The sequence below is a fragment of the Poecilia mexicana genome, unplaced genomic scaffold, assembly GCF_051168715.1.
Source record: "Poecilia mexicana isolate PSO_F unplaced genomic scaffold, ASM5116871v1 scaffold_6, whole genome shotgun sequence".
Classification (NCBI taxonomy): domain Eukaryota; kingdom Metazoa; phylum Chordata; class Actinopteri; order Cyprinodontiformes; family Poeciliidae; genus Poecilia; species Poecilia mexicana.
This window is the reverse complement of record NW_028263375.1, coordinates 24,647,046-24,670,559: the sequence shown is the minus strand read 5'-3', so window position 1 is coordinate 24,670,559 and position 23,514 is coordinate 24,647,046. Positions and strand designations below refer to the sequence as shown.

The following is a 23,514-nucleotide window of genomic DNA, read 5'->3' as shown; positions in this document are numbered from 1 at the left end:
TTTATTCTGCTAATTTTATGACTATATTCTCAAAAATAATAAAATAAAAAACCCTAATTCTTATAGCCTGATAAGCCTGATTCTTTGTCGCACATCTCACAAAACAGATGATTGAAATAAAAGCCACTTTTTGAAGATATTGTTGCGTACTTTTTAAGAAAAAAAAAAAAAGAGAGAACAAAAAAATTATTAAACCCTGAAATCGGATCTGATTTGCAAAATTCAGAGATTTCGTTTTCAAGCCTCATCGCCCAGCCCTGGAACAGATAAATCAAAACGCAACCATGACTTCAAAAGGCCCGGCTGGTTATAACATGACACAGTATGATAAAAGGATTTAAAAACTTTCTTCGTTATCCTCTTTTTGTTGATACCAGGAAATATCCATCATCTTTAATCGCTGGAGTTTACCTGCTGCTCCCGTTCAGGGCAGCTTTGATTTTGTTAGTGTTTTCCAGCAGCCGCCCCGTTTGCTGACTGTGCCGGAGGCTTAATAGTTTGTTGGGCGTTTGCCCTCAGGCCTTCGGCCCCTGCAGGGTGGGCCTCATGCCAGTCGAGCTGGATCTTGTTTTCGTGGCCGTGTGGACCGACCCTCAGCGACAGAACCAGAGTCCGTACTGTACGTTCGCTGGGCCACATCCTGTTGTAAACATGCGAGACATCATACAGCTGCGTGGATTCCTGTGTGTATAAATATAAGTGTGTCGCTCTCTCTGAGTGCTCCTGGGTTGTGGGGAAAACTGCAGGATAAGATAGGTCTCCGGCCCGCAGTGTGTCTGTGTGTTCCTGGCTCTTCCCTGCTTTTAAGCCCTTTGAGAATGTGAGGTGGTGAGCTTCGGCCTCCGAGGGGTGAGCTGGAGGTGGTTCTCACCAGCGTAGTGATGGTTAATCGATGCTGATCGATGCAAAGTGACAGTTTGCATTAAAAGTAGCTCCCCCTACTGGCCAGTTAAAGTTGCATTAAAAAGGCAAGAAGTAAAGAAGTTTTAAATGTTTAGGAAAGGAAAGTAAGAAGGTTTATTTGTGGCAAAAAAACAAAACAAAGCAAAACAAGAGGAAAGGTGTGTGAGCTGCATGGTAACAGTTTCTCTCCTGATAAACGGATCGCTCTAGTTTCAACGAGACATTTAAGACGTGTTTCTAATCCCTCCTTTTGCAACTCTCTGCTTCAGGTTCAACATGCCTCATGACGACAATCCCAAGTGCAGAGAGGCGGGCATGAAGCACCAGTATCATGTCATGGCTCCCACCCTCAACTACGACACCAACCCGTGGTCGTGGTCCAAGTGCAGCCGCAAATACATCACAGAGTTTCTAGAGTGGGTCCATTTGGCTTCTCTGTTTTTTTTTTTTTTTGTTGTTTTTTTTGCTCTCAACAAACCTCATTTATTCTATCTGGATCTTATAGATCACGTTTGTCATTCTCACGGTCCGGGGCCCAGCCTGGGTTGCTGTGGCTTTTTTTTTTTTTTTTGTGGCCCTTTAGACAACGAAGGGACACGTAGCAAGATAACATTATTCTGACAAAGCTGTTTTTGTCTGTGTACTGCCAAATTACATCAATGTGCAAACATGTTCAAAATGACTGAATTTGTAAGAAGTGCTGATCAAATGCAGACAGCAGTTTGTTCATATTTTAACAGTTTTGTTCATGGGGGTCTTATGAATACACTGTGCCACAAGAGTTTCATCCCCCTGTTATATACCAACTCTGAAACTTTAATGTGCATTTGCATTGTGCTCTCTTTGCTTTTTTTTTTTTTTTGCTCTGATAAGAACCCCTAGAAACCCCCTCTGCCCCCCCCGCACTGCAGCCAAGTTCCTTCAGAAATCACCTAATTATTAAAAAAAAAGCCCATCTGTGTTTGATTTAAACAGTTTAGATACAGCTGTTCAGAGGTTTGTTTGAGATCTGTGGTGAACGAGCTGCATCCCGAAGAACAACGAGCCCAGCAGACGTAGGCAGAGATAAAGTGGAGAAGTTTAAAGCGAGGCTCGGTTATGAAACATCAAAAGCCTTGGAATCCTCACAGAGCTCTAAGGAAGCCCCTGTTTAAAGAAAGGCTCAAGACGCTCCATGTAAACTTTCCCACAAGTCATGGGGGCGACACGGAGAAACCTGCAAGCCAAGTTGCTCCAATCAGACCAAACCAGAGTTGAGGTTGTCGGCCTGCATGGCAAAACATGGCGGTGGGAGCATCATGCTGCGGGGAGACTTTCCTTCAACTGGGAAACGGCCCCATTCACACTTCTGTGGAAAAATTAGATATTAATTAACTAATGGCTGTTGTGTAAAATTTTAATGAAACAGACAATTACAGTGGCAACATGAAAAAAACAAAAACAAAAACAGGACAACGTTCAGGGGTATGAAGTATTTTTCAAAGCGCCGGTTTTCTCAGGAAGCAGAAAGAGCGCCATTCTTCAGTCTTTTGGCAGCAGCTTCTCTCATGACGTAGCCCACAACACAAATAGGTCCTATGTCTCCGTCAGAACTTTAAAGACAGGTCGGCGCAATATAAACCGTGCGGAGTTGTTATTGCCTGGTGTTGAAAGAGTATTTCCTGTTTGAATCTGGAGGGATTGGGGGGCAGGAGTTCTGCCTCAGCTGACCTGAGGCATAAATCTACTCCTTCAGCCATCTCTTCGCTCAGACGGGACGTCGGGCTCTCGCTAGCCTCCCGCTCGGTCACCCCTCGCCTGCAGTGTGGTCAGCGATCCCGCTAAAAAGGACTTCCCCTTTCAAATGGGAAATGCCAGTTGTTGTAAGATCCTCCCTCACAACATGACCCTTTCATCCATCCTCCCCTTGCTTTTCCACTGGTAATTGCGGAGGCCCGTTCTCACAAAGAACAGCCTTATTTCTGGTTGAACAGATGCATCTTCAGTGCACAGACCGGACCAGTTCGGCGCTGCCTCACTTTCCAGTCAGCGATGACCTTAGCATTGAGCAGTCAGCCAAAAAAAGTGAAGGCGAATCCCTTTTCAACGTTTTTTTTTTTTTTTTTTTGTCCCATTTCTGGTGCGTTATAAAAGTGTTTCAGGAAAAGAAAAACACAAGCAGTGCATCAAGAAGGTATTCACAGCACTTCACTTTTTCCACATTTTGTTGTGTTAGAGCCTTATTCTAAATTGTATAAAGTTTTTATCTTTCCCCAAAATTCTGCACACAAATGTACACAGAAAAGCAATGTACAAAAAGGTTTTTGAGATTTTTTTTTTTTTGCAAATTTATTGAAATTAGAAAACAAAGAAGTCACATTTACGTGATTACGACTGTGGCAGTACAAAACGTGAAAAGCACTGTGAATAGTTTCCAGATGCACTGCATGCAGTCATATTCAACGAACCGGAATATTATCATGTATTTCAGAACCACAATTCACTAAAGGAAACACGGTTTATAAATTACAGTATTAGTGGTTTTCAAACCTTTATCTCTGTTGTTTATCACGGTTTTGCACATCCAGCAATTCTTAAGATTACAGTATTACATCAGACCAATAAGAAAAACACCAAAAAGTATATTTAACACCTAACCAAAGGATAATCTTACATGAAGCGCACATTCTAACTATTCAAGTTTTTTTTTTTCGATATGGAAGCAAAGTGTAAAATGTAGGTGCGAACAGAGAGAAGCTGCCCTGTACGGTGGGAAAAGCCTGCTGGGTTTTTCTCAACCCAACAATAAGGGAACATGGATTCCTCCCATCATTTCTACTACAGTACCACTTCTGCTCAGCGGGCTGACCTGGTCAAGTACATCAGTGTTTTGGCAATAAAGAGCCAATTCAACTCTGGTCTTCTCTACCTATTCAACATTTTCTCCTCACAGGCCAAAGGATTCCTCTTCTCCCTCTCTTTGTCCCGCTTATGCTGTAATCACGTGTGTCGGGTTCTCACACCTGGAAGTTGGTGAAAAGTGTCTCTGTCGTATCTCAGCACTAAGTGGCCACATCAAAAATAATGAAGCTGTTTGTTAATTTTCTGGCTCTGTGTTTGTCGATTTAAGCCACGAATCTCAGACTGTCGCCCGCCTAGCTACTGCATATACTGTAGCCAGTTTTCAAAGCATTTGGTATAAAATGACCAGAATAGCAAACGTTATAAGACAGCAACCGAGGAAAATGATCGGCGCCCTACAAAGTGTATCTCTCTGTTCTGGCAGACTAAATGAACAGCTTACTGTAGATTGCGATCTGGAAAATAGTTTCATAAAAGCAGCTTTTGCGCTTTTATGTCTTCTTCATTCAGTAGCAGCATCCGCAACGAAGAGTGTTATAGTACAAGTTGGTGCTCAAGTATAGCACATGCACTGATCGAGGAAAAAAAAACAGATCACAATTTTTATTTTCTTTCTTGTCCAGCTGGTTTCTGGCCAGCGCTGGTCATCTACCAATTTTTATTTTTTGTTTTGACTCGTATGCACGACTTGCTGCCGTTTAGCTTCATATGGCAAGTTGACACTTGGGGTCTTTATGCAATTTCGTAAATGAACTAAGACTGAAGTCTCAGAAACGGAGATTTCTAAAAAAAAAAAAGTTTATATTTCCCTTGAAAAACGATCACAATGACCCCTTCTGTCTCCGATGGTCCTGGTTGTAATAATCACATGGGTCAGGACACTCAGATGATTTGCCGCTGAAAGACGCTCCGATATGGAAAGGCCTGCGTGGGTCTTCAACAAGCTGCCCTTTATTTTCCATTAACAGTACGTCCCGCCGCCGCTGTGCTCTTCGTATAGAGAGCCGCTCCTGCTGCTGGCAGGCTTCGCACGCCGCAGTGTCATACCTCGCTGCTGGAAATGAAAGGGCAAAGAAACAAAGTGACTGTAACCCCGGATAATCCCGTATAATTATTGGCCTGTCACATCAGCTGGTTGCTTTGTGGAGCAGGTGTTTTAGCCGCTCAATCCAGGATGAGATTGTCAGAGCGGCGCAGACATGTTGTGTAATTACACATCTATTCACGTCCCATCGGAGAGTTTCCTCTTTTTTTTCTGCACCCCCCCAAAAGTAAACAAAAAAAAAAAAAAGAAGAAGAGGTCCTTTGTGGCTCGGCTCACTTTGCCGACATGTTTGATGGGAGCCTTTTCACGGCCGTGAAGGCTGATGGCTTTACATGCAGGCTGCCCGGCGCGCATACTCTCGGTCCAGCTGTGCTTTGGTCGTCTCTTTGTTCCTAACCTTGTGGCTCAGGGTGGAGCTGCTTTACAGTACAATACGTTATTATACAGAAATATTCACAAATTGATTTAATTTGCGTCAAGTTGCTTTGGGATTCTAAATGACTGTAGTTGGCAGGTTTCAGCTTAAAAAAAAACCTTTAGGATCATAATTATTGTCAGCAGATAAATCCTGTTCATTCTGCTGTCAAAGGCCGTTTTGACCCAGTTTTCTAAGTGATGTAATATATTAATAGAGACAATATTTACCAACAGACTCAGAGGAGTTAGTCTCTTCAGGTAACCGTCCAGACCACCCACAGACATGTTTACTTTGCCTTTATGACAGAGATGACACTGAGATGTTCAACCTTTTTAGGCTCATGAAATACTGTATTACCTTGAAATTGCCCGGTGAGTGTACATTTCGCGGTAACTATGGTGAGGCTTAGTGCTTTTCTGTTTCATTTTCTTTGATACACACTCTTTTTCGTCTGTCAGCACTGGATACGGGGAGTGCCTGCTGGACGAGCCCGTTGGCAGAACTTATGAGCTTCCCACACTCCTGCCTGGCCAGATATACAACGCCAACAAACAGTGCGAGCTGATGTTTGGGCCTGGCTCCCAAATTTGCCCCTATATGGTAAGTCGAGACATTTTTAAAAATCGATGAGGATGTCAGAAGGAGTAAAATTAAGCCCAAGTTATAGATGTGATCCTGGGCAGGTTTAAACTTTAGATAACTTCCATTCAGCAACGTTTCTGATGGAAAATGAGACAAGCATCTCTCAAAAGATAACTAAACAATGTAAAAGGAGTGTCAACATGAAGACAGGAAAAAAAAAAATTATTTACATTTTTGTCAAAAATTCTTTATACGCGTTTCATTTATCAATTGGACTTTCTCCCCCAGGGGTATGACTAAAGACGGGTTTAACTGTGTTCTTACAGCAATTAATTTCTTCTTTCACTCTAAAGCAATTGTGACAGCGGGAGTTTACGAGGCATTACGAGAAAAAAACGGATATTTCAAAGAGACAAAGAGAACTGATGACTGACCTCACAATGAGCACCAGAGAAGATAGATAATAACAGGCTGAAACATTACAACGATTTTAAGCAAACAATCACAAATTCAAGAGGAGATTTTCCTCACAGGAGTGATAGAATAGGAATATTTATGGTTTCTCCTTTGTAGACTCTGCAGGCCGTTTCATTTCGAACACAGATCTCGATGCATATTCTGAGTGGGATTTAACCATGTTGAAGGTGATTGTACTTAAAACGTGTATTTGTTGGAATTAATAAATACTAATACATCATTTTGAGTAAGCTAAAGTTTGCACTTTAAAAATTTTTAAAATGAGGATGAAGTTTCTCCTCTTTGAGCTTCGTGGAGAGGCTAAGCGCACACAGGAGGAAGGCAGGCTTGTGATTGAGATTAAATTTGACAAAACAACCAAGAGTTACAAAACCACAGAGGGAAAGGCAACCAAAAAATAAACAAACAGAAATCCAGAGAAACACACTAAGTGCAAAAAATGGACATGAACACCAAAGTCCAAAACGCACTAAAGTCAAACAGAAACCTAATACTCAAAACCACTAAATAAAGTCCTGTGTTTCCACAACTCTAGCAAAACTCATCAGGCGCTAAAAGCTCCAAGGTCAGATCTGTAAGCTTTAGAAAATTGTCACTGTAGTAGAGATTTTCCCCCTTGTCAATCCAGGTTTTATTGATACAGTTAACCTTATTTTTTATTTTATTTTTTTTTTTTTATTACAGAAACAGTGCAAAAGGTTGTGGTGTACGAGTGCAGAGGGGGACCACAAAGGCTGTCGCACACAACACATGCCCCTGGCCGACGGGACCGAGTGTGGACATGGAATGGTGGGTGATTCTGTATGTTTGAAGCATGTAGGTTTTAATAAACACGCCACACTGCATGGCCTGCTGCGCCACAATTCTTGCTTAGTTGAAACAGGTTGATGTACAGTGATTTAAAATAAAAAGTATTGATGAATTATTTTCAACTTTTTCCTTCACATCTTTCAATAAAAATCCTATTAAGATAGGTTAAATTTTCAACAACAAAAAAAAAGTAAAAAGTTCAAGAGGTTTGAACACTTTTAAAATGGTCTCACTTCTGAAGTTTCTTTCCTTTTTAGCACACTGATTGAAAAACATCTGCATCTCAGAATAAACGAAAACGCAGGACGATCCGATGCTGGAGAGAGAAGTTTCAAATGCTTTTCTTCGTTAATCATTCTGTTACTTTGCCGAAGAGAGCCAGGTTGCGTTTCAAGCAAAATGCAGGGCTGACGCATGCCAGAATTTCCTTGAAAAGACGTTTCAAACTCCTAACTACCTCTCCAGTTCTCTGTTTCTACCAACAAAATGGAATAATTTATCATACATTACTCCACCGCCTGCATTCTGGTAGCAGAAACCGATGTAAGGGAAGTCGGGTGATGATGAGAGTTAGAAACTTGAAGCTTTCCCATCCTGTGTTGTTAAAGGCCCCCCCTTCCCCCCCACCACCTGCCCTCCTCGCTCTGGGACCGTATGCTAATCAGAGCTGAGTAGGTGGGTCGCTCTCTGAGTGTACATGGATGGGAAAGCCAGAAGTAGAAGGCGGCGGGGGTGGGGTGAAAGAAAAAAAGAGAGAGAAATGAAAGACACACTGATGGAGGGAGGATGGATTGTTTTAAAAGACCATACCGCCCGCTGTTCACAGTTGAGCCACCTTGTTTTGAACCTGTGACCCCTCTAAAAGGCAGGTGATTGGGTGAGCCAGCGGTCTCACGATGGACGTAACACCAGTGATTCCGCACATGGTGGGCTGGTGTTAGCATTTGGAGCATGCATGGAGGTCAGAGGGAAAGGAAGGAAGAGGGAAGGACGCCTCTCGTCTCTTCTTAACCTCTTGGCCTTCATGAGTCTTGCGCTCTGAGCCCATGTTACGTCTCACATCCTTTCATCTCCCTCCTCGCCATGTTAGGGCCTGGGTCTGCCCAGGTTACCAAGGAGGAGTTAACGGGGGATGGCTGACATCTTAATCCAACTGCAACAACCAGTCTAAACAGTAATGTGCCTGGACTGAATTCTCCGTTCTCATCTCATTCTGTATGTGGGAGAAGCAGAGAGTTTAGTGGATCTGAGTGGTTTTCTTGATGAAGAAACAACCTCTCAACCTCTCCGGGTTTGATGTTCTTACTGATGAGTGATCTTCAGCTGCTGATTGGTTTCAGTTAAATGGGCAAACTTGTTTTGTTAAATGGTAATGCACATCACAGAACTGGACTTTTTTTTATTTTTCACATCTCGTTTTGTGTAGTTTGTTTGTCGGGTGAAATTATATTAAAAGCAAAGAGCTTACACTAATACTTAAAAAAAAAGTTTTTGTGTTATGATCAAATGGAAACTAAACTGATCATCTTTGCTGGGTAAAGGATCAATGTTATTTTATGACCAATGTCACTTACATTGACAAGGGGAGTTAGAAAAAGCTGGAAAATACAACTGGAAAAAAATGCATTTGATTTGTGGCAATTTTGTAGAATGTTTATCAGTAAAAGAATAAGGTAATTGAGATGTATACAAGGTGAAACGTTACATTTTTTGGGTCCACCACTTTTTTCTCTAGAATGTTGATGATTTCACAGTGGAAAATATATATTACATTTATATTTTACTATAAATTACAAAGTACAATTTCTTTTAAGTCACGTTTGAGATATGTATACCATCTTTTTAACAACTGAAGTTAACATAGTTACTCGATAATGCTATGAAATGGCTCTATGTGCCTGGAAAACAAGTAGCACTGTCCCTTTAACACTTAGCAGCCTCAAGATTTAACCTCTTTGCTGCGATTCTCCAACCGTAAGTTGTGGGGATTTCCTCGTCCTTCCGCAGTTGAAAGTTTGGGCTTACAAATTATTCTTTGTAGTCTTTTCATGAGATACGCAAACATCTATCTGACTTAAATGACATGTTCCCTTACGTATCTTATTTGAAGAAAGTTTCTCGGGGAGCCTGTGAGTCATGGAGTGTTAATTAATACGTTTCTAGACACTTGAAAAGGGAAAGCATAAATTAAAACGTCACAGTTTGGTTACATTTGTTTCACAGGAGTGATAATAGGGATGGCACACAGAAATTATTAAAAAGCAATCTTTTAATCTTTTTTCTCTAATCAAATTACAGGATCTTTCTAGCGTGAAATCATGCTACTCCAAAAAAACAATTTTTTTTTACACAAATAGTTGTTAAACTACTTAAGCATCTTATCTTATGGGGGCTTTGTTGTTTCCCCCCTTTTTATTTTTTCTTAACATTTTATGTTGCATAATAAGCATATTATTTATTTGGTTTTAATGGAGTTGTACGGAACCGTAAACAGAGCTACAATTATCTTCCCTGTGTTTTTATAAGAAAAAAAAAACTAATAAAAAACCAAAACCTATTTGATCTAAAAGTGAAAAAGGAAACAACTTTGAAGCAGGAAATGTTTAAAAAGTTTAAAATCTTTCACATCCATTTTTTTTCTTCTTCTACATATTTATCTTCTCTTTGTGCGCGCGTCAGCTGTGGCACCACCTTTGTTTGCGGCGCTGAGGCCCCGGTTTCATCTTCATGCAGGGTGGTGTTTGAAGTAGCATGGGTTGAAAGAGACCCTACACCAGCACTCACCTGTCCATACATGCGCTCTTTAATGTGGTGTTATTGTGTGACGGGCTTGTGTGTCTGCGAGTGCGATTGTGCTCGTCCTGAGGCCTGCACGCTCTGATAATCCAACACATTTAAACGGGTCTTCCTGGTTCTTTTGTGCCACTTTGTTCTATACGTCTGTCTGGACTATTTTTTTTTTTATTTTTTATTTTTTTGCATTACTCTGCTGGTATTTTTTGTCCTTCTTGACCTAGAAAAGGTATTAAGAATTGTTTACATTTTGACCAGTTACAGCCACAAATTTCAGTGTGTTTTATTGATGATCTATTTGATAGACAGAGACCAAAAGTAGTGCATAGTTGTGAAGTGTAAGGAAAATACAACCATGCGGCTTAAAGCCCGATGCGGCTTTTCTGTGGATTTTTCTTCAACCACCAGGGGGCTCTTTAGCAGGAAGTGAATCATTGGAAGTCAGAATTGGAAATCAAAGAAGAAAGTGCTAATTTTCATTTGGAACCAGAACATGCTAGCAGCAGGCACGACGGAGAAATTTCTTCAAACTCATATGATGCCGCTTTTAAGTTGAAGGCTGAAGATCTGGCAGTACAGATTATCGGTGTCAGATTAAGGGGCTTTAATCTGACTGAGGTTTGTTAGAGAACATTGTTCGACAAACAGGAACATGAACATGAACGTACACACCAGACAGGTCAGGGATGAAGTTAAGAAGACGTTTGAAGCGCAGGTAGGCCATAAAGCGATGCTTTGTGCATCTCACTGAGCACTTCTTCAGTTCTTCATCTGAAACTAGAGAGAGTGTGGATCACTTCAAACTTTCCGAGCGTGGGCCTCCGTCTAAACGTCATCAATTAAAGAAGCAGCAAAGATGGCCTTAGTGTCGCTGGAACCTCTAGGACGGCTGTCATTCGCTCCTTAAATGAGACCATAATAAAGGAGTTGCAGGCAAATGGGCATTGATGAAGCAAGGCTATAAGAAGTTGTGCTTGCATTTTGCCAAAGGATAATGCAGTAGACACTTCATACCTTTTTTTCTAAAATAAAATAATAAAAAAGACGTTTTAATTTTTGAGACTTTACATGTATGGGTCAGTTTGTTGGCTTCTAGGTGTGATATGTGGAGGATTACAACTTTGGGAACTACAATAACACCGGAGATTGTCTCTCGACTCCCCAGATCCTCGTCCAGAATCATCTTTGCAGCCCATACTAGAACAATACAGTGGCGTCATTCAAAGCGATTACACACTCCGTTATAAAAAGCAACACATCTGAATGGACTTCACCTCCTGAGCCGTGGTCGCCTGGGGAGAGTGGTTTTGTCCCGACGGGTTATGAAACGAATTTGTGACCGCATTGGGTAATTGAGGTCAAAGCCCAAATAGAAGGACATAGGCACGTCCTCTAAATGACAGAGGGCTGAAAAAGAAAAAAAAAAGAGTTTGTTTGTACACTGCTTAGTTACAAAGGGGCATCAGGCACAGTCAGAGTTCAGTTGTAGTTTTCTCCCTCATTCCTCCTCTTTCATCTCCGACGGTCTTTTCTTCTCCTTCCTCCAGAACCTGCTCCCTTTCTGTTGCTTTCACAGGGCGCTGGAGTGTGAAATGCGGTCACATGACCTCTCGGCAGCGTGTCTGTGATCTTACTCAGTGGGCCACGCTCTAATGAGAGCATCCCATCACTTGTTGTCTATAAATACAGACACCACCCCACCACCACCTCACCCCCGTCCTTTCTCATTCATCTATTAACCCACTAGGCCTTCACTTTTTTACATGCTCTTGCTGCTGAGAGTGATTCTTTGTGTTTGTGTACAAATACATGAATGGATTCAGCTGTACTATATATATATATATATATATATATATATATATATATATATATATATATATATATATATATATATATATATATATATATGTATATATATATATATATATTTCCATTTCATTTAACAACAGTTTAAGAGCACTTAGCAAACACACTTAAACCCTTCGAACCTTTCTACATTTTGCCATGCTGCTATATAGTATTAGATTAATTATGACCGAATTATATAGTTATTAATTAATGAGTTAATCTAAAGTTGACTGCTCCTATTGAGTCACTAACAGTTAATTGATAAAGGGCTGTTTTTGTGGAAGCCTGCAGACTGTCTTTCCATAACATGAAGGTCAACATTTTTGATATGCTGAATTTAAAAAAAGAAGCTTTTTTTTTTTGTCAACTGTGTTAAATACCAACTGGATAAACAGACAATTTTTTTTCTCACATTATTAAAGTTAGACATCCCTCAAAATCAATTGTGCTTATTGGCATTGTGCCTTTTTGTATCATATTACAATTCTTCTGTGTCATGCCCTCCGCTCTTCGGTCATCACATCCTCGTCTTCGTAGCTCATTGATAACTTTTGAATCAGAAGTTCACGCTTGGTTGAATGACGGCTATTTAACGTGAAACTTTTAAGACCTTTTCTAGTATTTACATTTCGATACAGAGCCGCATAAAACGCATCTTGCGTCCTGCGCCGGACCGTTTCTCTTTCCCGCTCCCAGCCATGTCTAATTCTGTATCGACTGGTTCTGCTTGAGGTTGACCATTGGCGCCCTCTTAAGGATGTTCGTCATTCATCGAGTGGAACTAATTTTATTAATAAACCATTAATTGACCGTTAATTGCACTCTGTTGATGAGAAAGTTGGCCAGAGATTCCTCTGGCACCTCGAAACGTTTGTTGAACGTCAGTCCAGATGTGACATGTTCTTTGTGCGTGTAGCTTTGCCGCACGTTCTTGTTAGAGACCTCGGAGTCGTGTGACTGGCATCGGTGTCGCTTGCAGCTAATCTCTGGATATTTGCAGGATGTTGCTGCTTTGATTCGCCATCATCATGGACATATCTGTGGATTTGGCCTAACAAGAGGATTGTTGTTTTAGCCGCCGCTGAGTTTGCCGATGGCATTATTGTGTCCGGTAGTCGCTGAGAGCTGCTTTCATGGCCGGCTGTGTGGAAGCGGAGACACGATTTTGTATGATTACAGTATAATGTGTTACAGTTATGAATAGCCTGCTATTGTATAGGGGGCACATTCTCCTGCTTACAATTACAGATTGACAGGAAAATGAGAGCAGGCTGAAAAACATGCACATACAGTATAATCCCTGTAATATTAAAATAACCAGTGGTATTTCTCATTTTTATTTTTATTTTTTTTACATTAATGGAAAAAAATAGTTTGTGTTTCTACCATCTATACAGTAGATTTGTAAGAATAAAACTGTCACTCTGACAGGTTGGGGTGTCAGGTTTCAATTTATTGAATTTTGTATTTCATCTTTTGTAGGGATTTGTATCTAAATTGAGGTTTTGACCATGGTGGTTAAGATCTGTGTTTAAAAAGATTGTGCATCGTCTTTTCCAGTTCACTCTGTAAATTGTCTGTCAAAGACAGCATCCGCCATCTTTGTAAGAAACAACACAAAACATGCTGTGAAGTACTGTTCGATTTGGAATTGCACTTCTTTAAAAGAATCAGGAGTACTGAGCAAAAAACAAAAAAAAATACAACCCAAAAAGGGTGTCCAGTGTACAGAAAGTATTAAATGTAATTGCCATAATATATTGGGTATCATAGCATTTTGTATTTTTTTGTTAATTCTGTAATTTGACTGCAGTCCTGTGTTTTATGTTTGTTGGTTTTGCTCTCTTCAGTCATTACTCCTGCCACCGTTGCTTCTTCTTTGTACGCTCTGTGTCATTTAAGAGCCATTTTCCCTCAGCTAGCCCCGAAGCTGCAGCCGCACGCTTAGGTAATGACAATCACCTGTTCCTCATTCCGGCGATCGTCGTTGCAGTATTTAAGCTAGGTTTATAGTGTGCACATTGAACTGGGCCCTTCCCCAGCCTGTTGGGCCTTGCGCTCTGGTCCTGGTGTACCTCCCAGTTTTTGTAACCGAGCGTAGAAAGTGCGCCCCTACCTTTCAATCAAAATGGGCGATTTAGGAGGTACCCTTACAGAGCAGGTTTGCCTGTATTTGCATTTCTAAGACTTCTCTACGTGGATTGGTCTCTCTTACCCCCAATATGACAGTTTTAAAATTTTATGTTTTTAGCATAGAAATCTAATTCTCTTTCTGTCCATTTCGATATACCTTTATTTAGGATTCTAGCTTTAAAAAAAAATTACAGGTGTTAGTTTCTTGCTGGTTGTACCGGGATGATTATAAGCAAGCCACACTAGCAGTAAAAGTAAAGCCCTGAAGTGCACGTGAGTGGAACAGCTGATGTAGCCAAACTACTCATTCCCACTAATGACACCCTCTGCGTTTCTTTAAAAGATGTGCGGCACGGAGGGATTACAGAGAGGTGACAGGAAATGTGGCTACGTGAGAAAAGATGAGCTTGCTTCAGGTCGCCGTCGGTTCTCTCTTGGCTTCCTCTCTCCGTTCCTTTTCCTCTTGTCTTTCCGCTACAAAAAAATGGATCTGACAGGCAATAAGGAAAGGCAGAGCTGTCGGCCGGCGTAAATCCACTTTGAAATAACAGCTGTCACTTGGATTATGTCCAGTCTCCACCCAAGCAGGGTCCCTTAGAGAATCCCTGCCTATCACCTCCCGCCTTCAGGTCAAGTCCTAACATATGTAAAAGTGAATGGTGGCTTATTGGAAAGCAGCTGTGATGGTCCGTAGTCTCCCACTTTGATCGGTGGCTCCAGTCATTTTTGATTTGACCGAGGGCTTGCCGTCAACGCTCGGACACATATGCCAAGAGGTCAAGGTTAAAGCGTATTCCCTATTCACAGCCGGGAGAAAAAACACAACAACATGAAAGGTGATGTCTTTTGGAAACGGCCGTGTTAAAATGAAAGAGCAGGGTTCGCCGCCTTCTCATTCCTGCGGTGATGTATGGCTTTAGCTTCGAAATAAGGTGCTCTCCGCCGTAGCTTCCTGACAATTACAGACTGCTTCCAAACCGGCAAGCTGAACAGCACCATAGAGGCTGTTCTAGTTGCTCTCTCTGTTGCATGAAGGATCTACTTAGTCGCTCTTTCAAGGGTTGAGGTTGGGTTAAACGCTTAGAGTTTTAGCTAAGAAACAAGTGACAAAATTGTTTGCATATTTGCCAACAGGACAGGGAAAGATGGACCAAATCTCACTCTGACTTTGCACATATTGCCATGTGTTTTCCGAGGCAGAGTCGAGTTCCTGATTTCAAACACATGCTTGTCGCAGCTGTGTGTGCTTCTCCCACAGGACCTTCAAATGTCTCACAACACATCAAACTTTAAGCAAAGTTTGACAACCTTTCCCCGGACCGGACCCGTAGCGGCAGTTTGAACTTTGCCACCTCAGTGTTTTTAAAGCGTGTTTGCGCCTCTTTTTAGAAGGAGGCTAATTGGAAGTGCGCATGGCCCCCAGATGTCTCAGGACCCCCTTCAGCATTCACTCGCGCCCTCCCTCTCTAACGCACATTCGATCCTGCGCACACTCACACTCGTTCACATGCTCGCGTTCGCATACATCACCTCTCACAGATGTTTTTTCCCTTTCTGTTGCCCCCTTTTCCTCCTTTTTTTCCCCCTTTCTCCCTCCTCCCACATCACCTTTTCAAGCCACACAAAATGGCTGTAAACACAGGCTGTCAGCGGGGATAGAGGAATGCCTCAGAGGCTTAGACAGCCTTTTGGTGCTGCGTGACAGACAGTCCTCCTTGTGCTTGACAGGTCCTTGGGTCTCGCTGCCTGGCTGCGCTGTGGTGGTCTCTACGTGGCTTTGGCAATTTCCCATTACGAGGATGAGGGGGATGGGTTGAAATGCATGCAAGAGATGCGACGGTCTGGGTTGCGAGTCACTAAGCTGGTTTTGGGGGGGAAGGGACCCGGGGGAACAAAAAAAAAAAAAAAAAACTGCTGCAAACTTATTTTAAAATGTGATTTTACTATCCCACAATCTCCACAAACATTTATGCGCCTTTCCGATGTGTTGTTTTTACAAAAACAGTTTTTTGCGTATTTGTTAAAAAGTACGAGACGGGTAATCTGTGAAAAAAAAAAAAAAAATCAATCTCCTCTTCCTTCTCCTGCGATGTGCAGTAATGCACCGCTCCCAATCAAAAACAACCAATCAGAGCCAAGAAGAGGAGCTTACCGCTGTCAATCATGATGGTGTACTGAACTTGAGTTAATAAATTCAAATATTTAGCAAATGTAGGTGAAAATTGCAAAAAATACTTGTGTAACTTAAACTACTGACTACTGTCGCAGGAAAAGATGCAAACAGATCCGTGGCACGTTTTTCTTCTTAATACTTTTTTTCTTTCCTGTTGTTGCTCAACCAACAAATAAATGCATCTGTTTGCCTTTTTGCTGTATGGAAGCCATTTATACTACGCATATGGATAATTCATCACTTTCTTGTCAGCACCTCTTGATAAATTACTGCTGTGGATCCAGATAGATAGCGCTCCAACCACATTATCAGCGCCTGAGATTTGCATCTCCTGTTGGCTCCAGACCAGAGGACCCGAGTCGAGACATTTTTAAGAAAAACAAATCCGGATTTTGTAAACATTTGCAGTTTGTGCAAGTCTGAACACCTGTGCGCCGAGTTAACACTTCAACATTGCAACCTCTGGCATGAATAACAAATATGAAAACTAAGCCCGGTTTCAACAAAGAGGCATTACTACCATGTTCTGGAAGTGTTTAGTTGTTTATAATCGTTCTGTAAGTCTTTAATTGTTTATCTTTAAGAAAAACATATTGTGATATGTAATTGTGCTGAGACTTACACCTGATATTCCCTTAGATTAAATGCCTAAAATCAATTCATTTCTGTTTCTGTTTTTAATTTGCATTATGGAAATTAGAGCTGCACCAATCAGAGGTTCGTGTTCTATCTCTGATCTGATCTCCAGTTTTTCTGCTTTTTTAAAATATTTTTTTTATTTTTCATTGCAATGATGACCAGTTCTGATGTCTTTTCAAACATTTTTTAATTATTCCTAAAAGAAGAAGGTTTTACTACTGTTTTAAAAACCAGAGAAAAGATGGTGTAGGAGTTGACATTTTAGTCAACTTTCTTTTAGCAAGTTGTTTAAAGTGGCTATCATAACTACAACAACAGTCTCAATATATATATATATATATTTTGAAATGATGCAGGTTCTCATTTTGAGTCTAAAAGTTTGAAAGGACGGACAACATTTCAAAAGCCAACTGCTCAGTGAAAGAGGTCGAATTTTCTACTGGACGAAGAAATGTTTCTGTTTTTTATTCAGCTTTCCTGCTGAAGTCTCTCTTCTTCTGTAGGTCACTTGCACTTTATTGATCATAGATATAGATAACACACACACACACAGAGCTATCTATATTTGTAGACAACCGGAGTGAAAATTTCATGTGGACAGTGAAAACGGCTCTTTTGTGAAAACTAGCCCACTAGCCCACTGCCGTTCCTTTGCTCCGTGGGTGAAAACATTTCTGCAAATGATCCCATGTGGACGCGAGTGTTTATGAAACCGACAGTCTTTCAGAAAAAAAAATGTTTCCATCTTCTTGACCTGGTCATCTTCCATACTGTACCGTATGGTGCGTTTACATAGTACTAACCTGAACCCTGACAGACATGTTTAGATGCTTTCTTAAGGTGATTTTGTCCATTTCAAATAGAACGAAACATTTAAAGGATTAATAATAAAAGAAAAGAATTAAGATGAACCAGCAGATGATGAAAGCTGACCTGTAAAGAAGCTGCTGTTGCATTTTCTCACATTGCCCATCAGTTTGCTTGCCTCATCTGAGCAGGAGAAGAGAGCTCCTGATGTTGAGCCAGTAATAAGTTTTGTTCCTCTTGTTATCACAACTCTAGAGTTTCCTTATCACGGTGACACTGCCCACCACCTGTGTGCGCGGGCGGCGGGCTGCGTACCCAGACAGACGCCGTCTTGTCCTGCATTCTTTCAGCAAACAGGACCCTCTGATATCCGAGTCACTCAGGAGGGGATTTGGTTTCACACAAAGGGAAATGCGCCCGCTGTGAATCGCCTGTGAGGGCGCCTCTTTTGGACTGAGGTTACTTAACGGGTACACTGTAAACAATAGCTAAAAGAGGATTTGAGGTAAAATGTTGGTTTTAGGCGGTTACTTTGATTTGACTTTTCCAAGCTGTGCTCATCACAATTTCCGATGATATCGACAAGAGTCACGGCCATTGCTGTTTACCCGTTTGTTTGTTTTTGCGTGCAGTATTGCAAACATGGGATGTGCATAAACAAGGAGTTGGACATTCGGCCTGTGAATGGAGAGTGGGGCCCTTGGGGGCCCTACAGCGTTTGCTCCAGGTCGTGCGGTGGAGGAACGAGGAGCACCACCAGAGACTGCAACAAACCTGAGTAAGAAAGAATCCCTTATGCATCTTAGAGAAATCTTATATCATTACATGTCGACAACGATCTGAAAGAAAAAAAAAAACACGAGAAACGGGCTCAGCACAGTGGCGTTTCTGTGATTTTTCTTTTTTTTTTCTATTCTTCAACGTCGTAGGCCCAGAAACGGCGGGAGATTCTGCGTGGGCCGTAGGATGAAGTTCCGCTCCTGCAACACTGAGCCGTGTCCACGGGAAAGGAAGGACTTCCGGGAAGAGCAGTGCTCTCAGTTTGACGGCAAGCACTTTAATATCAACGGTCTACCTCCCTCCGTCAGATGGGTCCCCAAGTACAGTGGCAGTGAGTACACACACACACACTCACAGAACAAGAGGCGTTGGGCAAATGTCGCAAGTTTGAACTCAAACACTGCGGTCAGTTAAATTAAATACTTGATATTGTCCCATTGAAATCTAATTTTGGTACGCAAGAAAAATCTGCTGTTGTGTTTTTGCCACCATCTTCTGTTTGCCGTTTGTACATCACAATGCATTCAAATCCCTTCAAGGATTTTGCTTCTTTATATTAACCTTGATTTTTATAATATCTTGGTGTAGGATGTGATAGAATAGAATTAAATAGATGTACTTTAACAATCTGAGATGTTTTAAACAAAATGTAGAAATTAGTGGAAAATGTGTTGAATTATTTTTACTTTATCTAAGGATTCATTCACACAGCAATTCAATATTTTGCTGCGACCACCATTAGACATTTGAGTGGACGGCTTATGACCCCAAAGCAACCCACATGTGCAGAGGAAGACCGAAGGCGTCGCCGTTTATGGAAGTAAAAATAGACGCCACTATCAAGGTGCCAACAGTATTATCACAGATCATAACAAGACAATAATCAAACTAATAAAAAGAAAGCACAACTAATAGTAATGAACTTTTGTGGAGCATTGAGTGCATCTCCTATAGAAAAGTCTGTTTGGATGTGTAGTCAGGCAGTGAGTGGTGGGATTGCGATGCGATGCGATGCGCTTCGATGACCCAAAAGCTGGTTCTCCACCAAACTGTCCACAAATGGGAGCTGGTCATCTCGACTGTTCTTGTGAGGCTGGGTTGTTTTACTGCTTGTGAGCCTTTAAAAAAAAATGCTGATTCTCGTCCGCTGTACTGTCCTGACATGGCACCGATTCTACTATCTGCCCTGTGAGTGATGCTGGAAAACATCAAGTTGGTATCCAGAAGTGCTGTAAAAGCCGCATGCGGCCCTTTCAAACTAGCAACCCCCCCCTCCCCCGCCCCCCGGCACCCCTGACAGCTGCAACCCCACACAGCTGCACCTCAGACAAGATGGACAACCCACAAGATTACCATCTGGTAAATTTACTGGTGGTGATTCACTCGTTTAATTGAGACCATACAGGCAAAGAAGACAACCCCTGGAGACGGCACTGTGTCAGACAAAACTTGACTTTCGTCCAAGCGCTAAACAAAGATGTGGCTTAGAGGACTCTGCTGATGTTTGCAGAAAAAGGTGTTATGAATTTGTGATCACACAACTCACCCCCAGGTCTTTGCATCATGGTCCAATGTTTGCAATTTGCTCAATTAGTGGCAGTCTAACGTTTCCCCTTCCTCTTTCTGTTCAGTACTAATGAAGGATCGCTGTAAGCTCTTTTGCCGGGTCGCTGGCACTATGGCTTACTATCAGCTGAAGGACCGCGTGGTGGACGGCACGCCGTGTGGTCCAGACACTTACGACATCTGTGTTCAAGGCCTCTGCAGGGTAGATCCGCATATTTATTTTCTTGCTGTCACAGCACACCGTAAGACATTTATACACAAGCTTAAATCTATGTCAGAAGTATTGTGTTGGAGTTGCAGAGAAGCCAGCGTTTGCAAGCTAACGATGTGTTTACATCCAGTTGGATGCAACTCTTTAGTTCACCATTTCTTAGTTGCAATCATTAATAAAGCTGCACTGAACAGCTTTAGTAATGATAATAAAGCTGTGGTTTTTGCAAACCACAGCTGTGGTTTTTGCAAAACTTTGACACTGATTTTAGACAATTCAGATTATTTTCTACACTCAACAGCGTTTAAATATATTTTTACCCATTGTACCTTAACACGACAATGTGCCATATACTATATATTTACAGTAGACGGCTTTACAATTATTTTAACACAATGTCAAAAGGTTTATGGAGTTGACAGCATTTATCAATGGTAATTGGTAATGGTCTCAGTTTCTTCCCTAGATTAAATATTCCCAGAATGCCTCAATCTAGAATATTCCATCACTGTGAGGTTGAACTCTGAGAGATGAAACAGGTTGGCTTTGCTGTAATATGATTAGCCTTCATGTTATCTGACGACGCTTTGCTCTCTCCCACACAATTTAAAAAAAAAGTGTATTTTTAAATGGATTTACGTGGTTTCTGTTCTTCCTCCAGCTTCATTTTTAAAAACCTTAATGTCATTGAAAAAGTTCTACCTCCCTCATTTTAAAGAGAGTTATTGTTGCAGCTCAGCTATGAGGCCTTCGCTTCGTGGAAAAAGATCAGATTTTTTTTTTCTTTCTTTTTTTTTTTTTTTTAGTTTCGACCCAGCCAAACCTGAATCAGTTCCGATCACAAAAAACATCAAATTTCATTCAGAAATCTGTTTTTATCAAAGCCCCAAGTGTTTTTGGTAACATATAAGTAAATCTAACTTTAACAATAAGCATTGCATATGTTCAGCTGACATATTTAATGCATTCTTTTTTTTTGTTTTTTTGTTTGTTTGTGAAAATACCATGACATCTGACATAAATCATCTTGCCCCCTTGTTTTTTTTTTTTTTTTAGCAAGCAGGCTGCGACCATGTTCTCAACTCAAAGGCAAGGAATGACAAATGTGGAGTGTGCGGTGGGGACAACTCCTCGTGCAAAACTCTGGCGGGGACCTTCAACGACGCCCAGTACGGTAAGCACCGCTGCTCAGATTACCATCATCTCTTAAAGCAGTCTGCGTTGCTCTTGAGCGTACGCCATATCGTGTCAGCAGCTCCAGCAAGATAAATGGGGACACACGGTAAACAAATGAGGGCCAAGACAGATTTCCAATTCCTCTTTGTCACGGTGTTGACAGGACAGGCCGCATGGCTGTGTTTGACTCTGATTTCTTGTCTGGTTATGTTTATTCACATCATATGCATACATGTTTCGGACAAATTTGGGAAAATGCCCAGTCGAAGCCAATCTCCTCCAAACGATGAGCCCACCTCAGTCATTTGGCTTCAATGGCAACAAACGTGCTGCTGACTCCGTCCAAATCTGTCGAGGTCTGGGCAACAGCACAGCTGAAGCATTAGCAAATAACAAACAGCCCTGGGTGGGGCTTTCCTCTTGCTCACTCCTGCAAGTTTGACATTAAGCATTTGCATCTCTATCTGGTAGCTTTCGTTCTGCTCTCTCTCTCTCTTGGCTGCTTGGAGGCGAAAAGATAGAAGACTGAATTCAACCAAACCAGCTGCTGACGTCAGTCCTGGAAATCTGGCTTAACTATAAGAAGAGGGAAACAAAGTGGGAGTGCAGCCCAGGCAGGATGTCCTTCTGCTTCATGGATCTTGGCTCGTCTCACTGTCAACTCTTCCGTTTTTGTTTCTTTTGTTAGATGCCTCTTAATGTCTTATTTGTGGACTATTAACCTTTCTTTATTTAGTCTTCATAACTCTGTTCCTAGCTTGATAACAGCAAGTAATGAGGAATACCGTGATGCCCCAACACGGTATTGTGTTGGGGCATCAACTTCACTGTTGATGCCCCAACAGTGAAGTTTGGTGACACTTGAAAGAATTGGACAAAAAAATAAATGTGTTCATTTGGCACCAAAGTTTTATAAAGTAACTATTTAACTTTACTTTGCTAGAGTCTTTTCTCCAGCTGTATGGAGCCCAGAGCCTCCCCTCCCTCACCTGTTGCTGCAAATATTGTCAGATGACTGAAAGAAGGCTACGACACTCTTTCTTTGTCAACAAAATGGCAAAATTTGCTGCCTAAAAACATTTCTAATTGAGAAAAGGTCAGAGTCGTGGAGCTTCCAGATTGTGATGTTCTATGATCCAGATGTGTTTACTCTGTCTCAGTAGAGTCTTATGAAGATAATAGCACCACAACAATGATGTGTGAAACAACATAAAGTGCAGAATAGCATAAAGATAGATTATTATTTGCAATGACCGTCGACATCAAGCTTTAAACTTTAAATATTTTCTATGCTATTTTTAGAGGGAATATGACTTATAGCCATAAGAAAAAAAAAAAACAAGGAGGATGCAGTAATGTTGAGAAAAAAATAGGTGTCCTTATAATGGTAAACATAAAATGTTTGTGTTTTTCTTTTCTTTTTTTTTTGTTTCTTTTTGCACTGACATAAATTATTGACACACAGGTAAATGATAGTTTAATTTTCTGGGAACATTATGAAATCTGATGAGAGGTAGATAAGTAAACTGACTGCTGCCCCCGAGTGGCTCAAGGTGCTAGCTTAAACTTTGACTTTAGCTCTTGAGATCACATTACACTGACTTACTTCCCTGGCTTATTTAGATCAAATTGCAATTACAGGAATTCAGTCAAATCTCTTCAATGTCATGAACATTTAATTCATGCCAATTCATGACTGAATCAAAGGGAGAAAAAAAGCCACATTGTTGCTAAACCACAGCACTTAGCAGAAAGTCAACTTTGAAAATTGGCACCAACAGTGTCATGAAAAAAAAAACTTTAGGCAGACGTTTTCTAAATCAGCATTTTTAAGAATAAAACTGAATTAAAACTTAATATAGGTTCATATATATGCTAGAACAGGGTAAAGTACTCTGGTGACAACATGGAGTTTACAACACAGTCATCACCAAATGGCAAAATGGACTCAGGTGATGGGAAATAACAATAGAACAACAAACAAACAAAATGTTTCACTTCCACATAAACTGACGGTCTGGTGCATGTTTGGCTGAAACTTGTTCTTTATTCTGTGAAGTTATGCTGCATTTTTACCTAGAAACAACATTCTAACTAACATACGACAACATCGCAGGAGTCGGACTTGAATCGTGCCGACGCCCAAGCAGACGTTATTCCTCTTACAAACATTGTTTTGCGTTTTTACTTTCCATAAGCAAACACAAACATAATTTGTTGCAGGTGCTTCATGCAACATTAATTTTTACAAGTGTGTCGTGTAAAATAAACATGTTTCCACTTCATTTTTTTTTTTACTACTGCTGATGGGA

The 23,514-nt window shown here is 41.1% G+C and overlaps 1 protein-coding gene across 1 annotated transcript in view; it reads left to right on the top strand.

Annotated features, from left to right (window-relative positions):
* The window catches only part of LOC106907901 (A disintegrin and metalloproteinase with thrombospondin motifs 20), a 91,704-nt gene that overhangs the window by 29,079 nt on the left and 39,111 nt on the right, over nt 1-23,514 (top strand). The window contains exons 9-15 of the mRNA XM_088006473.1: nt 1,173-1,319; nt 5,666-5,807; nt 6,951-7,055; nt 18,102-18,247; nt 18,399-18,580; nt 19,881-20,017; nt 21,083-21,200. Of these exons, the coding sequence (XP_087862599.1) occupies nt 1,173-1,319; nt 5,666-5,807; nt 6,951-7,055; nt 18,102-18,247; nt 18,399-18,580; nt 19,881-20,017; nt 21,083-21,200 (977 nt within the window). The remainder of the gene's footprint in view (nt 1-1,172; nt 1,320-5,665; nt 5,808-6,950; nt 7,056-18,101; nt 18,248-18,398; nt 18,581-19,880; nt 20,018-21,082; nt 21,201-23,514) is intronic.